Source organism: Argopecten irradians, chromosome 9 (assembly GCF_041381155.1).
Source record: "Argopecten irradians isolate NY chromosome 9, Ai_NY, whole genome shotgun sequence".
Classification (NCBI taxonomy): domain Eukaryota; kingdom Metazoa; phylum Mollusca; class Bivalvia; order Pectinida; family Pectinidae; genus Argopecten; species Argopecten irradians.
In genome coordinates, this window is record NC_091142.1 from 40,450,545 (window position 1) to 40,468,609 (window position 18,065).

Consider the following 18,065-nt stretch of genomic DNA (forward strand, 5'->3'; position numbering starts at 1 on the left):
ATATAAAGGTGACCTGTATATAAAGTTTGACCTGTGACCTGTATAGTTTAAAGGTGACTGTATATAAATACCTGTCAATGATACCCCTGTACTTTGACTATTTTCATCTATATAAATTCTGATCTACCAGAGTTACTTCCCCTAGTTTCCCCCTGTCATTACTGAGGTACCGTAATGAAACTCTAATACATCAGAAGGATCTATATACAGTAATACAGTTATAATGTTTTAATATAAACAAACTGGAACATGTCTAGAATTAGATCTAAGTGATGACAGCAAAGTTTAGGCCAGATCAATAAAGACACATGTTTTAGAGAAATTTAAAAATGGTGTAAAGTTGATTTTAATCACTAGTAACATTCAACACTGATATCTAACATGGATTGAAATGACATCTTAAACAATTCAATTAAACAAAATTTAACTTGTGACATACATGTAAATGTTCAATATCTTATCCCTGGCATCCTACTTGTGTAAAGGACACCTGTCAGTAATGTAAGACCAAAGAACAATTGACTACATAATTGAGGTACATGTATTTATAATGGGCACCTGCAGTTAGGCTTCTTAGGCCCAATTAATGATTAAGTTTACTTTAATTTTAATTCTCAGAAGGTATGGTTAGAGAACCTTCATTAACTTTAGTCACATGGGGTAATGATTTGTTTTGGCTTTCTGTAAACTACATTTGTATTGGTTTTGTAGGTGGGGTTATACCTGAGTGGGGACCCCGGAGGGATTTACAGGGGTGGGAGGATATATGCAGTGTGGGAGTGGGGTGGGAGGAGATATACAGGGGTAGGATAGGGTGAGAGTAGTTATCAAGGGCTGGGTGGGGTTATGGAAAGGAGGGAGGGGATTAACACGGGTGAATGATCTAAAAGTAGGAGAGGTTATACAGGAGTGAGTGGATTGAGTTATAGAATGGTGGGTGAATTTATAAAGATGTGGGTGGAGTTATCAAGGAGTAAATTGTGTTATAGAGGGGTGGGTAGGGTTACACTTTGATAAATGGGGTTATACAGAGTGGTAGGGGTAATAAGGGGAGAGTAAAGTTATATAGAAGTGGGTTATAAGAGGATGGTGGAGTACCATAGAAAAGGGTGGGGTCATACAGGGATGGGCAGGGTTATGGGTGGGTGGGGTCATACAGGGATGGGCAGGGTTATACAGGGGTGGGTGGGGTCATACACAGATGGGCAGGGTTATACAGGGGTGGGTGGGGTCATTCAGGGGTGATGTAATGTGACAAGAAAGGACGGACATGATTTACATTTGGGACATACAAAGTTAACAGAAAGAACAAGATTAAGAAATGCTCAGCTAAACCAGAATTAATCTAACATTTCCTAATCTAAAATAGTCTTTTAAGCTATTTCTTGAACTTAAACTACATAAGAATTAACCTTCATGAAAAATCATCAACAACAAAGAAACTACAGTAGAAAAAAAGTAACAATAACCATAGAAGTCCCAAAAACCGTTAACACCAAGCTAAGTTTGTATTGTAATCTCCTGGTAATAATCTCCCCATCATAGCTTATATATTTATCTTCAACAATTTAAGATTAATTACTGTAATGAAATATAAATTGTCTTGGAAACATGGATAATCATCACCATAAAAACCTGAAATATTAATGGAAAATCAAAACCTTTAAAGGAATATATATGTTATTAACTCAAATCAATTAACTGAAACAGACAATCAAAAATAGTACCAATGATCTCTATATAACAATATTAATCCATAAACAATCCCCCTCTCCTTGCTTTCATCCCTGAAGACACATTTAGACTTTTCTAAATCAAAAACTAGACCAGTCTATCATGAGAATTCTGGGGGGAATGAGTTAATGTGTATACATTTCAAACTTATTTTTTATACACAACATGAAATCTTATTTGTGATCAGGGTCTATCTGTTCAAAAGGTTTCTTCAAAAGCAGGATGTGTGCAAAAGTTGAGATAGATTATGAGAGGGGCTTATTTGAGATGTTTTACTCGTGAACAGAACTCCTGGTATATTGGTGAACACAATAAATTGTGGGAAGAGGTCATTTCTGGAACACAACAAAACAGAAAAATCTGATTTGATCCCTTAATGTAGATATAGTTTCACCAGATACAGATCTGTACAACATCACAGACTACAGCTAAAACATGACTTGATTTCACTAGATGACTGCAGCTTTCCTTAGACAACAGAACGTGATTAGGGCAGTGTCTTTTTTCAAATGATAAATTAATCTTGCAGTATTTTGAATTCATTTTACAAGCAAAATTTATAAAGAAATAACCATAACACTAATAAGTCTATGTATAGTCTCCTCACTATTGCGTTTTTCTCTGTAATAATTACAAAAGATCCAAATTTATACTACAGATTTAACCAAGGGGAGATAATCTAATGGTTGGCAGTACAACTATTCATTCCCAAAAGTATTTCGGTTTTGAGTAAAAAAGATTTTTTTCTTCTGTTTTTCATTTTCCACGTAAATACTAAAATTCTTCGGATAATGTTTTGTTCTGAGGTGATGATAGACCCCCACCCCCATCCCAACTGGTTCAATGATGTTATACATGATCTGACAGTTTATATCACAGCTCATCAATTAAACAAAGAATTTGACATAATCAAACTTTCTCACAACCCAAGGTCTTATAATAACTCAAGAAACTGGTGCTTCAGTCACAACTCTCTTGCATCTCTCAATCGGCTTCTAAAACATTACCTTATAGTAACATCACTGCACTTATGCTGTATAGCAGCTGGGAGAGAAGCCAACTGTGATTTCACCTCAAACCTTTTGCAGATTTCTTAAGAAGAATAATGTAAAGTCAGAAAACTTGATATTTTGTTTTCTTAAGAAGCTGCAGACAGTGATTTTGTTTGATCCATGATTCAAGTTTGCTACAGACAAGTGTCTTTTGGAAGCTGGAGAAAAAATTGTTGACCTAGTGGTAGAGATGAAGATAAAAAGGATTTTGTCCTCAATGTAACATCATTTTGGCCTTGTTGATTCACAATTATAATGCTGAAATTAAAGTAATTTTCAGAACTGAAGTGGGATGTAGAAAGTGTCCAGTATATATATTTTACTGCAGTGATTTTCAGAACTGAAGTGGGACGAGGAAAGCGTCCAGTATTTGACTGCAGTGATGTTCAGGGGTTAAAGATGAACAGGGTATCCTCATCTGTACCATGGCTTTTTCTTGCTTTGTCAAATTTGTCCATTCGGCTGCAACATACATCTGGAACAAAAAACATTTCTCCACTAGTTTTTAAACATGACATTTTTTGATAATCTTAAAGATGCTCCAGTTTTTGATAGTGAAAAAGTACCATTTGTCAGCGATGGAGCATCTTTAATGTCATTGATAAACAAGTCATCAATGATTCTGGATTCCAGTGACCAGGTAGCTACCTTTGTATGAAATTTCAACAAAATTTATCAATAAGTTATCTCTGGAAAGACAGACAGACAGACAAGAAATTAATACTATATTCCCCTCCTGTTTTTCAGAGGACTAATATCAATCTGCCATGAGAGAGTTCAAAAGATTAGGAGAACATTCCACTTTGTGTGAGACCTCTACCAATCACAGTACTTAAGTTCTTGCTACCCTCGTGTATGAATGGGGGTTATTTATAGTAATGTCAAACTCTGTCAGTCGATTGATTTACTCTCAAGTTTATATGGCGACTAAGTTTCACTGGACATTTTCATTTATTCTGTTTGTCTGGTTGGAACTAGTTGTTTATTCATTAATCAATAACCAACTTGGTGATTTTATATTGTTTTCAGAGAAGTCTGGACAAAGTTCTCATAGGTCTATATCAAAATCTAGAGGTCAGTCAGGATTTATACTTGAAATAATTACATTAACAAGAGACCCATGGACCTTGACGGCCAACTGACTATTGGCACAAAACAACATAGTCATATAGTATACAGTAGTGGCTAAGTATAAAAGCAATACAACAAGTTTCCAAAATATTTCATGACTTTGACCTTAAAAGTACATAAAGGTCATTCACTTGAACAAACTAGGTAGCTCTTTATCCTAGACCCAATTTGAGTAACCTAGGTCTTTTGGTTCTTGAGAAGAAGTTGTTTAAAGAATTTAGCCTATTTGACCCCAGAGACCTTTAATGAAGGTCAAGGTCATTTATTTGGACAAACTTGGTAGCCCTTCATCCCAGCATGCTAATGGCAAAACATCAGTACCCTAGGCCTTTCGGTTATTGAGAAGAAGTTGTTGAATGAAAAGTTTACGCAGGGCCCACGGAGCAACGTGCACGACGACAGACGAAGCATGATGACAATAGGTCATCCTGACCCTTCGTGTTAAATGACCTAAAAATGGTCCAACCAGACCAACCCCGTAAACAAAAACGCCCATCCTCTTTCTGCCATTATAACTCAGATAAACATGAGGTTTCTCAAAATGACCTTCACTTTCTGTGACTTATAGCATATAAGAGTAAGAACCCTGCCCGTTTGACTCCCGAGTGTACGAGTTAAAGGCAGCCAACGATAAAATCATCCCTAATTAACATTAATTACATATCCTCACTTACCTTCATCATATGAAGGGTTTTTATAGAACACTCGTTTCTTTCTTTGATCAAATCCACACACAACCACAAAATGTCCTGAAAATACATAGAAAAATTACATTTGTACTATCAGTAAGATAATAAATAGTTGATATATCATAAAACTAACAAGAGGCCTAGAGGGCTTGTATCGCTCACCTGGTTTGTAATGCCAAGTAATGTTCTGAATACAGGTTCATTGTTTCTTCTCTGAAGGAATTTTAATATTAACCTCTAAATCCCCTATTGGGCCCCAACCCTCCCGCCTCCAGGGGGTCAGAGCCAAGATTTATACAAGTTCTGTTCCCCTTCTTCCAAGGATGTTTATGGCCAAATTTGGTCACAATCCCAACAAAACTCTAGGACAAGAAGTGATTTATAGGATTTACCTCTATTTCCCCTATTGGGCCCCACCCGTCCTGCCCTCGGGGGGCCAGAGTCAAAATTTATACGAGTTCTGTTCCCCTTCTTCCCCAAGGATGTTTGTTGCCAAATTTGGTTACAAACCATGCAGAACTCTATGACTAGTAGCAATTTAAAGGATTTACCTCTATTTCCCCTATTGGGCCCCGCCCCTCCTGCCCCCGGGGGACCAGAGCCAAAATTTATACAAGTTCTGTTCCCCTTCCCCCAAGGATGTTTGTGGCCAAATTTGGTTACATTCCATTCAGAACTCTATGACTAGTAGCGATTTAAAGGATTTACCTCTATTACCCCTATTGGGCCCCGCCCCTCCTGCCCCCCGGGGACCAGAGCCAAAATTTATACAAGTTCTGTTCCCCTTCCCCAAAGGATGTTTGTGGCCAAATTTGGTTACATTCCATTCAGAACTCTATGACTAGTAGCGATTTAAAGGATTTACCTCTATTTCCCCTATTGGGCCCCGCCCCTCCTGCCCCCGGGGGACCAGAGTCAAAATTTACACAAGTTCTGTTCCCCTTCCCCCAAGGATGTTTGTGGCAGAATTTGGTTACAATTCATGTAGAACTCTATTACAAGTAGCGATTTAAAGGATTTACCTCTATTTCCCCTATTGGGCCCCGCCCCTCCTGCCCCTGGGGGACCAGAGCCAAAATTTATACAAGTTCTGTTCCCCTTCCCCAAAGGATGTTTGTGGCCAAATTTGGTTACATTCCATTCAGAACTCTATGACAAGTAGCGATTTCAAAGGATTTACCTCTATTACCCCTATTGGGCCCCGCCCCTCCTGCCCCCGGGGGACCAGAGCCAAAATTTATACAAGTTCTGTTCCCCTTCCCCCAAGGATGTTTGTGGCCAAATTTGGTTACATTCCATTCAGAACTCTATGACTAGTAGCGATTTAAAGGATTTACCTCTATTTCCCCTATTGGGCCCCGCCCCTCCTGCCCCCGGGGGACCAGAGCCAAAATTTATACAAGTTCTGTTCCCCTTCCCCCAAGGATGTTTGTGGCCAAATTTGGTTACATTCCATGCAGAACTCTATGACTAGTAGCGATTTAAAGGATTTACCTCTATTTCCCCTATTGGGCCCCGCCCCTCCTGCCCCCGGGGGACCAGAGCCAAAATTTATACAAGTTCTGTTCCCCTTCCCCCAAGGATGTTTGTGGCCAAATTTGGTTACATTCCATTCAGAACTCTATGACTAGTAGCGATTTAAAGGATTTACCTCTATTTCCCCTATTGGGCCCCGCCCCTCCTGCCCCCTGGGGACCAGAGCCAAAATTTATACAAGTTCTGTTCCCCTTCCCCCAAGGATGTTTGTGGCCAAATTTGGTTACATTCCATTCAGAACTCTATGACAAGTAGCGATTTAAAGGATTTACCTCTATTTCCCCTATTGGGCCCCGCCCCTCCTGCCCCTGGGGGACCAGAGCCAAAATTTATACAAGTTCTGTTCCCCCTCCCCCAAGGATGTTTGTGGCCAAATTTGGTTACAATCCATGCAGAACTCTATGACAAGTAGCGATTTAAAGGATTTACCTCTATTTCCCCTATTGGGCCCCGCCCCTCCTGCCCCTGGGGGACCAGAGCCAAAATTTATACAAGTTCTGTTCCCCCTCCCCCAAGGATATTTGTGGCCAAATTTGGTTACAATCCATTCAGAACTCTATGACTAGTAGCGATTTAAAGGATTTACCTCTATTTCCCCTATTGGGCCCAGCCCCTCCTGCCCCTGGGGGACCAGAGCCAAAATTTATACAAGTTCTGTTCCCCTTCCCCCAAGGATGTTTGTGGCCAAATTTGGTTACATTCCATTCAGAACTCTATGACTAGTAGCGATTTAAAGGATTTACCTCTATTTCCCCTATTGGGCCCCGCCCCTCCTGCCCCGGGGGACCAGAGCCAAAATTTATACAAGTTCTGTTCCCCTTCCCCCAAGGATGTTTGTGGCCAAATTTGGTTACATTCCATTCAGAACTCTATGACAAGTAGCGATTTAAAGGATTTACCTCTATTTCCCCTATTGGGCCCCGCCCCTCCTGCCCCCGGGGGACCAGAGCCAAAATTTACACAAGTTCTGTTCCCCTTCCCCCAAGGATGTTTGTGGTGGAAATTTGGTTACAATTCATGTAGAACTCTATGACAAGTAGCGATTTAAAGGATTTACCTCTATTTCCCCTATTGGGCCCCGCCCCTCCTGCCCCCGGGGGACCAGAGCCAAAATTTATACAAGTTCTGTTCCCCTTCCCCAAAGGATGTTTGTGGCCAAATTTGGTTACATTCCATTCAGAGCTCTATGACAAGTAGCGATTTTAAAGGATTTACCTCTATTTCCCCTATTGGGCCCCGCCCCTCCTGCCCCCGGGGGGTCAGAGCCAAAATTTATACAAGTTCTGTTCCCCTTCCCCCAAGGATGTTTGTGGCCAAATTTGGTTACAAACCATGCAGAACTCTAGGACAAGTAGCGATTTATAGGATTTACCTCTATTTCCCCTATTGGGCCCCGCCCCTCCTGCCCCTGGGGGACCAGAGACCAAAATTTATACAAGTTCTGTTCCCCTCCCCCAAGGATGTTTGTGGCCAAATTTGGTTACATTCCATTCAGAACTCTATGACTAGTAGCGATTTAAAGGATTTACCTCTATTTCCCCTATTGGGCCCCGCCCCTCCTGCCCCCGGGGGACCAGAGCCAAAATTTATACAAGTTCTGTTCCCCTTCCCCAAAGGATGTTTGTGGCCAAATTTGGTTACATTCCATTCAGAACTCTATGACAAGTAGCGATTTAAAGGATTTACCTCTATTTCCCCTATTGGGCCCCGCCCCTCCTGCCCCCTGGGGACCAGAGCCAAAATTTATACAAGTTCTGTTCCCCTTCCCCCAAGGATGTTTGTGGCCAAATTTGGTTACAATCCATTCAGAACTCTATGACAAGTAGCGATTTAAAGGATTTACCTCTATTTCCCCTATTGGGCCCCGCCCCTCCTGCCCCCGGGGGACCAGAGCCAAAATTTATACAAGTTCTGTTCCCCTTCCCCAAAGGATGTTTGTGGCCAAATTTGGTTACATTCCATTCAGAGCTCTATGACAAGTAGCGATTTCAAAGGATTTACCTCTATTTCCCCTATTGGGCCCCGCCCCTCCTGCCCCCGGGGGACCAGAGCCAAAATTTATACAAGTTCTGTTCCCCTTCCCCAAGGATGTTTGTGGCCAAATTTGGTTACATTCCATTCAGAACTCTATGACTAGTAGCGATTTAAAGGATTTACCTCTATTTCCCCTATTGGGCCCCGCCCCTCCTGCCCCCTGGGGGACCAGAGCCAAAATTTATACAAGTTCTGTTCCCCTTCCCCCAAGGATGTTTGTGGCCAAATTTGGTTACATTCCATTCAGAACTCTATGACTAGTAGCGATTTAAAGGATTTACCTCTATTTCCCCTATTGGGCCCCGCCCCTCCTGCCCCCTGGGGACCAGAGTCAAAATTTATACAAGTTCTGTTCCCCTTCCCCAAGGATGTTTGTGGTAGAATTTGGTTACAATTCATGTAGAACTCTATTACAAGTAGCGATTTAAAGGATTTACCTCTATTTCCCCTATTGGGCCCCGCCCCTCCTGCCCCCAGGGGACCAGAGCCAAAATTTATACAAGTTCTGTTCCCCTTCCCCAAAGGATGTTTGTGGCCAAATTTGGTTACATTCCATTCAGAGCTCTATGACAAGAAGCGATTTCAAAGGATTTACCTCTATTTCCCCTATTGGGCCCCGCCCCTCCTGCCCTCGGGGGACCAGAGCCAAAAGTTTATACAAGTTCTGTTCCCCTTCCCCCAAGGATGTTTGTGGCCAATTTTGGTTACAATTCATGCAGAACTCTAGGACAAGTAGCGATTTAAAGGATTTACCTCTATTACCCCTATTGGGCCCCGACCCCTCCTGCCCCTGGGGGACCAGAGCCAAAATTTATACAAGTTCTGTTCCCCTTCCCCAAAGGATGTTTGTGGCCAAATTTGGTTACATTCAATTCAGAACTCTATGACAAGTAGCGATTTAAAGGATTTACCTCTATTTCCCCTATTGGGCCCCGCCCCTCCTGCCCCCGGGGGACCAGAGCCAAAATTTATACAAGTTCTGTTCCCCTTCCCCCAAGGATGTTTGTGGCCAAATTTGGTTACCATTCCATTCAGAAGCTCTATGACAAGAAGCGATTTAAAGGATTTACCTATATTACCCCTATTGGGCCCCTGCCCCTCTGCCCCGGGGGGGTCAGAGCCAAAATTTATACAAGTTCTGTTCCCCTTCCCCCAAGGATGTTTGTGGCCAAATTTAGTTACATTCCATTCAGAACTCTAGGACAAGTAGTGATTTAAAGGATTTACCTCTATTTCCCCTATTGGGCCCCGCCCCTCCTGCTCCCAGGGGATGAGAGCCAAAAATTTATACAAGTTCTGTTCCCCTTCCCCCAAGGATGTTTGTGGCCAAATTTAGTAACATTCCATTCAGAACTCTATGACTAGTAGCGATTTAAAGGATTTACCTCTATTTCCCCTATTGGGCCCCGCCCCTCCTGCCCCCGGGGGACCAGAGCCAAAATTTATACAAGTTCTGTTCCCCTTCCCCCAAGGATGTTTGTGGCCAAATTTGGTTACAATCCATTCAGAACTCTAGGACAAGTAGCGATTTAAAGGATTTACCTCTATTTCCCCTATTGGGCCCCGCCCCTCCTGCCCCCGGGGGGTCAGAGCCAAAATTTATACAAGTTCTGTTCCCCTTCCCCCAAGGATGTTTGTGGCCAAATTTGGTTACAATCCATGAAGAACTCTATGACAAGTAGCAATTTAAAGGATTTACCTCTATTACCCCTATTGGGCCCCACCCCTCCTGCCCCCGGGGGGTCAGAGCCAAAATTTATACAAGTTCTGTTCCCCTTCCCCAAAGGATGTCTTTGTTGCCAAATTTGGTTACATTCCATTCAGAACTCTATGACAGTAGCGATTTAAAGGATTTACCTCTATTTACCCCTATTGGGCCCCGCCCCTCCTGCCCCCGGGGGACCAGAGCCAAAATTTATACAAGTTCTGTTCCCCTTCCCCAAAGGATGTTTGTGGCCAAATTTGGTTACATTCCATTCAGAACTCTATGACTAGTAGCGATTTAAAGGATTTACCTCTATTTCCCCTATTGGGCCCCGCCCCTCCTGCCCCCGGGGGACCAGAGCCAAAATTTATACAAGTTCTGTTCCCCTTCCCCCAAGGATGTTTGTGGCCAAATTTGGTTACATTTCATGTAGAACTCTATGACAAGTAGCGATTTAAAGGATTTACCTCTATTTCCCCTATTGGGCCCCGCCCCTCCTGCTCCCTGGGGATCAGAGCCAAAATTTATACAAGTTCTGTTCCCCTTCCCCCAAGGATGTTTGTGGCCAAATTTGGTTACATTCCATTCAGAACTCTATGACAAGTAGTGATTTAAAGGATTTACCTCTATTTCCCCTATTGGGCCCCGCCCCTCCTGCCCCCGGGGGATCAGAGCCAAAATTTATACAAGTTCTGTTCCCCTTCCCCCAAGGATGTTTGTGGCCAAATTTAGTTACATTCCATTCAGAACTCTATGACTAGTAGCGATTTAAAGGATTTACCTCTATTTCCCCTATTGGGCCCCGCCCCTCCTGCCCCCGGGGGACCAGAGCCAAAATTTATACAAGTTCTGTTCCCCTTCCCCCAAGGATGTTTGTGGCCAAATTTGGTTACATTCCATTCAGAACTCTATGACTAGTAGCGATTTAAAGGATTTACCTCTATTTCCCCTATTGGGCCCCGCCCCTCCTGCCCCCGGGGGACCAGAGCCAAAATTTATATAAGTTCTGTTCCCCTTCCCCCAAGGATGTTTGTGGCCAAATTTGGTTACATTCCATTCAGAACTCTATGACTAGTAGCGATTTAAAGGATTTACCTCTATTTCCCCTATTGGGCCCCGCCCCTCCTGCCCCTGGGGGATCAGAGCCAAAATTTATACAAGTTCTGTTCCCCTTCCCCCAAGGATGTTTGTGGCTAATTTTGGTTACAATTCATGCAGAACTCTAGGACAAGTAGCGATTTAAAGGATTTACCTCTATTACCCCTATTGGGCCCCGCCCCTCCTGCCCCTGGGGGACCAGAGCCAAAATTTATACAAGTTCTGTTCCCCCTCCCCCAAGGATGTTTGTGGTCAAATTTGGTTACAATCCATGCAGAACTCTAGGACAAGAAGCGATTTATAGGATTTACCTCTATTTCCCCTATTGGGCCCCGCCCCTCCTGCCCCGGGGGGGACAGAGCCAAAATTTATACAAGTTCTGTTTCCCCTCCCCCAAGGATATTTGTGGCCAAATTTGGTTACAATCCATGCAGAACTCTATGACTAGTAGCGATTTAAAGGAAATGTTGACGAACGGACGGACAACGGACGCCGCGCCATGACATAAGCTTACCGGCCCTTTGGGCCAGGTGAGCTAAAAATGTTGCCAGAGTGGACGACTAATACCTTTGTTAGTAATGTCTTTATTTCCTTTTGCAAAATTTACTCTTGTTCTTTGAAGTTTTGCATATGACTATATATGAAGACGTATTCTGCTGTACACATACCAATATGGATAACTGACTTGCATTTTTGTGTGTGACAAAAACAATTACCTAGATAATTGTGTGAATTTAATAGATGGCAAATACATTTCAATCCAAACTGGAACTCAAATTTCCATATTGTAATGAGTATATGAAATAGCATTAAGAAATCTTTTCCAGGACATCTTAAGTTAAGTTTATTTATCAATTGAGGATCTAAACATGGGTATTAAATTTGTCTGACCATATATGTCAGACATTATAGATTATATACTGTCAGACAAATTTAGCACCTATGGATCTAAATAGAGATTCTCTGGTCAATACTAGCCGCAATATATCGCTCGGCTAGGGAGAACTTCTCTTTAGCTCGATCGGTTGAGCATCAGACTAGTAATCCAGAGGTCCCGAGTTCGATCCCTGGCAGAGGCAGGTATTAAATTTATTGTAAATCCTGCACCCTGTTACATATATATTAAATAGTACTATGTACAATGTACATGAAAGTGAGGTTACTTAAACATTTGAATTATTTCATATCTTAAACTATAAAGGAGCTCCTGATTCTCCAAATGATTATCTAATCTGTATACAAAGATGTATACATTTAGTGTTAAAACAACATATCTATAACTATAAAGGAGTTCCTGATTATCTAATCTGTATACAAAGATGTATATATTTAGTGTTAAAACAACATATCTATACCTATAAAGGAGTTCCTGATTATCTAATCTGTATACAAAGATGTATACATTTAGTGCTAAAACAACATTCTTGGGAAGCTTGTTCCATATTTTTACAATTCTAGGCCAAACATGTTCTAACGAATATCCAATCTGGAATGTTGTGGAAAAACTTTGAATGGATGTCTCCTAATTCCCTGTCTGTGTAATTTATTTGTCCACATTTGAATAAAGATTGTTGTACAGTTATCATAACATTATTTGTTTTTTTAAAGATCTCGATCTTTATTAGCCTAAACTGTGATATTTCTAAATAATCGACCCATAGATTCTTATGGGACCACTGTAGTAAGTAGAATAGTGCAATGATATTCAGATGCCAATATTCTTTGAACAATTTGAAAATATGATATCTTACCTTGGTAAGTTCCACAGCACCATTTGAAGCACGAAAAACAAGGGCGTCTCTAAAAATTAAATTTGTCAGTTAGTACTTTAAGTGTTAAGTTGCCATATCTAGAATTTCAAACACAAAAAATAACTTGATGAAATATATCAATTATTCTCTTACATTGAACCCTATCATTATACAAGAACTACATTATACATTCTAAAGGTAAAAACATTCTCAATTAAGAAAAGAATCTTTGATAATCAAAATCAAGAAAATATTTGATGAAAGTAAAATGTATAATTAGTACAAATCATGTAGAATTCCACAAACAAATTTTACCAGGCCAATGCTGAACTCTCTCCCAATAACGTTACTGATACAAAATCTATTTATTGATATTTCTTTTTGATGGTTAAACATGAACTCTGGTGACACTGAATGACCTTGCACTGACCTTGTCACACCAGATACACTCGAGGTAGTTCCAGTCCACCAGACAGATCACCAGGTTCTCCTTGGCGACGTGATTCACAATGTCTGATATAGGCACTGAGCTGTAAATAGGATCAAACTCAGTATAGTTATAGGAGGGAATCTGGGCTGGTACAAAAAGCCTAGTAAAGGGCAGTCACAACATCATAGGGTACAAAGTTATCATGATAAGAATAATTTGTTATACTCACCATTTTTCTACCTCTATATTATTGGATGCAGCTTCAGAAAACATCTTTCCAACTCTGTCTTCATCTTGATTGAAGTGAATTTTGTAGAATGGCTATAGGAAACAGAACACTTTGAATAATTGTTTTATTCTAATTGTATTTATAGATATTAACATTGTGTCCTCTAAAAGTTCTGTTGATTTTTTTTTTATAAATGTGACAGATTAATCCCCATTGCTATCTTTTTCTAATTAGTAATGACCAACTTAAACAAGCTGAAAACAATTACACTACAGTTACATGTGTATAATTTCAGTTGATCCTAGTTAAATATCAATTCAGAAACCAAGCTTTGTTATAAGGTTAACACCATTAAACATGGATACTGACTTATAAATAATGTGATTAGGAAAGTATACCTTTTTTGCATATTCTTGGTCCACTCCCAGAGTCACAGTCGTTAGCTTTGTTCTTATATCATGGAACTTGAACAGGTAGGCTAAATCTATTGTCCAAATACTGCATCACAAAATATATCACTGGCTATAGTTGTATAATCAGAGGGTTGTTTGTTATTCTATGAGAATATAGTTCACATATTTATTATTCAGTTTTTTAATTTTACTGAATTATCTCCCTTGCAGAAAGGTATCAGTTGTGACTTCATTATTTGAGGCATAATTTACAATATGATTACATATTTTATCTATGCTATCAATGCATATCTCATAATATTTTGAGAAATATAATCAGTTTGCTGATACTTTGTCTAATCAAAAGACACATGTTTCCTCACATAATTTTACAGATTTAGATGCCCTCCATATATAACATCATGTGTTTAACCACTGTGTTCTAGTTTGATAAAACTGACCTTTCTCCACAGTTAAGTGCCTCAAAGTCAGAAGTGTAAACACTGTGAACATTCCTCTTGAAGTATCTGCAAAACATATGGCATAAATATCTGGTGATATATACCTGGTATCATCACTAAATAGATTCAATATCTGATTTACTGACACATTCAGTAAATAGATAGTTCTATATTCTGTGGGTATACCAAAATTACACAACATATCATCCATAGTGCAATCGCAACAAACCAATATATTTCTCTCTCTCTTTTACAAACCAATATACTTTGCAAGTTTAATTATATACAAGAGCTGTTGGAGAACAGCAAAGCTTGCCTATTCAGAAGAAGTTGATGTTCAAGTATTTACTATTTAAACATGGAAATATGACAAATTAACAGACTCAAAAACCCCCTAAAAGGGCCCCAAATTGGTTGTATTATCACGTTCAGGATCCATACACATTAGGAAAATAAAATCATAAACATTTATAATGACTTATGCTAAAACAATTGACAAAATAGAAACTTGCTAAAAAATTTAACATGGAATTATGACAAATTAACAGACTCAAAAACCCCCTAAAGGGCCCCAAATTGGTTGTATTATCACGTTCAGCATCCATACACATTAGGAAAATAAAATCATAAACATTTATGATGACTTAAGCTTAAACAATTGACGAAACAGAAACTTGCTCAAAAACTTGAACGTGAAATGGGACGCCAACGCTGACGCCGACACCAGGGTGACAACATTAGCTCCCCCTATTCTTCGAATAGGCGAGCTAAAAATGATTGACAATCAATAACAGTACGCGTCTAAATAGTCTAATTACATATACCACAAAGCAATAACTTAATATTTTTGTATGCAACATGATTGGTAGTCAATGTTACACAAATTATCTCTCCTTATATACATGTAGACCTTTCTCAATTACATGTAACACAAAGCAACAACTTTAATATTTTTATATGTGACACAATTGGTAGCTAATATTACATGACTAATATCAATATTTAAACGAAATGTTTTTATTTTTTTTCTATGTTAAAAAAATTTGATAGTCAATGAAATGTTTTCCTTTCTACTGTCAAGGACATTTGATTAAAAAAGTCAGCCAAAATTATCTAATTATCTCCCCTTTGCCCAGGATTAAAAGAGCAAAATTGACAGTCCTTATTACTAAATATTTCAGTACACTAAAACTTTTCTGATCTTTTAGAATTTGTCTGTTATTGGTGTATGTTAAATTCTAAAAGTATGGATACATTGTTTGCTAACTTGTACTGATCACCCTGTCCTGACATATAAATATAGTTGAGTTTTTTTTGTTTTTTTTTTCATCTCTGCTGAGGATGGATATATATTCACACACAAACCTGAGCACCATGCAGCAACATGCCAGCCCACAGTCCCAGGAGTATGACTGTATATGTGTTGGCACTTTCAACTGAACTTGTCTTTGACTGTCTGCACCCTTATCCTTAAGCTTAATTCCTCCATCTACAAGTAGGAAACAGAAACATGTGATATACCGGGTACTTTGTTAAGACTAAAGTATGGTTTCTGCATAATATGCATAGCTTTTCCCTCTGTGGATTTTTTTTAGAAATTTCCAAAAAGGTGCTAGCTGTTTCCATTATCTCTTTTAAATCATTTTGGTTTTTTAGATGATTTCTCCTAGAGTTAGTCATAGAATTTTGTTTTTATTTCAACTGGGCCATCACAAGAACATTGCATGATTTTATTTCAAATAATTTTAAGATAAAGATGAAGATAATTTCCTGTTGTAAAATATGGAGCAATGGCACAAAGTCTTTGTTCAGCATATATTACTGACAGAGTACAAAAACACTCAGCTTTACACCAATAGCCTAGGTTCAGAAAAAATGTGCATTTATGAAGGTAAAGGGTGTTTTGCGATTTTCTTCAAATTTATGTCTGCTACATTGTACTTTGATCTAATCATTTACTTGAGTTCTTTCCCTTATAAAAAATGGGGATTACATATTTGTTGATTGGATCAAAGTAGCAGAAATACATTTAATATGGCACACATTGAATTTGAGAATGGTCTAGTTAGGATCACAAGAAGATTATAGGCATGCCAGTCCCCAGATACCACCAGTAAAAGAAACCTGAACCATCATCCTACTCAACACTGATCAGAGCCTTCAATTTCGCTATGATATGTTCCTGGAATGTAAAGGTCGTAAATCAACCCTGGAAATTGAGTAATTCCCACTGATGGAACTTGAAAAGAAGTTTTAGATATGTACAATTTTATGGGCAGTGGATGGGGCATGCCACATGGTGAGAAATACATAAGCTTATAATTAAGCTATCCATAAGCATCATCGTTATTTTCATACCACAGTTTTCAGATTGTTGTGATATTTTACTTAACAAATGAACAGTAGGGTTCAACAGATCCTCCTTTATTAGTGTTTATTTCTGAAAGTTGGTTCCTTTTCGGACGAAATCAAAACTTCAGTAATGAAAGTAAAAGTATTTAACTTGATCTAAATTGTAAAGTGACACTAAAAGATCTAAATGAATTTTAAAATAAAGAAACAATATTCAACTACAAAAAAAATTGGGTGTCCCATATCATATGTAATAATTATTAGACTAAATTAGTATTGTATTGTCCCGATGTGTACATGGCAGGACACAACTGCATATCTGCATGGATAACAGTTCATGTGAAAGTTCAGCCCCTTGTCACAATGTCGGACATGTAATTATTTTCATTAGAGAAAACTCCGATGTTACTGTGGTCATATAACTTGGATTTCCACTCCGTCAGATCGATTTAAACATGACATCATAATGTTTTATTTATAGCCTGGGGATAATCTCGGATGATCATGAATTTCGTCGTCAGCTAACAGTTTCTTCGTGATCAGCTGGTAACTTAAAGCTATCTTACCGCCTTTGACAGTTTCCGCCATCGTTAAAAATTGTGTAGTACGTTTCTGCTGATCTACATGTCACAATTCCCCACATAACAAACAGCAGATGCGCTGAAAATATCTAATAAACACTCTGAGAGAAAAATTGACACTCGAGTTTGTAAACAGGAACAAGCGAGGGGCGGTAACTCTAAAACGATATCCTCCCATCAAAAAGGTTGCACACCACCAAGTTTACAATGCAGATAGTGATTAGCTAGTGGAAGTCAATAAATCATATCAATGACTTACTTGATCAGGAATAATTTATCTTGTAGGAATTTGATTTCAGAAACTCATTCTTCAAAAAAAAATATGACTAAATAAATTTACAGATTTAATCTACAAATACAATAGATATCTATTTCTTAAAATATTTTCAGTAACTGATGTGACAAAGTGTTGAATTTTAAACTCCTCATTCTATATAATTTTATTTATATTTTTGAACTCAGGGGGCTTGTAGATAGGGGAGTCTCAATCATTTGCCCTCCTGACTATATATTATCAGTCTTTTCTATAATCTTAAAATATACATGTATGTATGGTAATAAACTTTTTATAGTGACAATCGTCTTGCATCTTAATTAAAAATATAAAACCATATCTTAACTGAATTATGTATCTTACTGTACCCATGTATGTTTGTGTACGTTTTGTTTTTGATATGTGAAATACTAGTTCTTATGTTTCTTTATTTTTGTTTGGCGATACAAGCTACTAATAGCTTATGTTGTATGTAATAATTCGGCATAGTATAATAAAGATTCTTGTGCCTTGTACATTCTATTAAGTAATGGACATATTTACCACTTTACTTTAAACATTGTACACGTTTCCTAAGATTGCTTGTCTCTGTTTAAAACCGTTTTACCGTCTGTTG

General features: G+C 38.9%; 1 protein-coding gene across 2 annotated transcripts; it reads right to left on the bottom strand.

Annotated features, from left to right (window-relative positions):
• Positions 1–1,485: 1,485 nt before the first annotated feature.
• On the bottom strand, positions 1,486–17,339 carry LOC138332335 (protein GUCD1-like). Of its 2 annotated transcripts, none has more exons than XM_069280392.1 (9): positions 17,161–17,339; positions 15,608–15,731; positions 14,243–14,308; positions 13,788–13,887; positions 13,390–13,481; positions 13,161–13,260; positions 12,731–12,779; positions 4,592–4,666; positions 1,486–3,261 (listed from the first exon to the last, which is right to left on the bottom strand). In XM_069280392.1, exons 1-9 carry the CDS (start codon positions 17,180–17,182, stop codon positions 3,173–3,175), a joined length of 717 nt encoding a protein of 238 aa, XP_069136493.1. In that variant the 5' UTR covers positions 17,183–17,339; the 3' UTR covers positions 1,486–3,172. The 2 variants fall into 2 exon arrangements, with proteins under 2 accessions (XP_069136493.1, XP_069136492.1); XM_069280391.1 differs by lacking the exon at positions 17,161–17,339 and adding an exon at positions 16,892–17,045.
• Between the last annotated feature and the right edge of the window lie 726 nt (positions 17,340–18,065).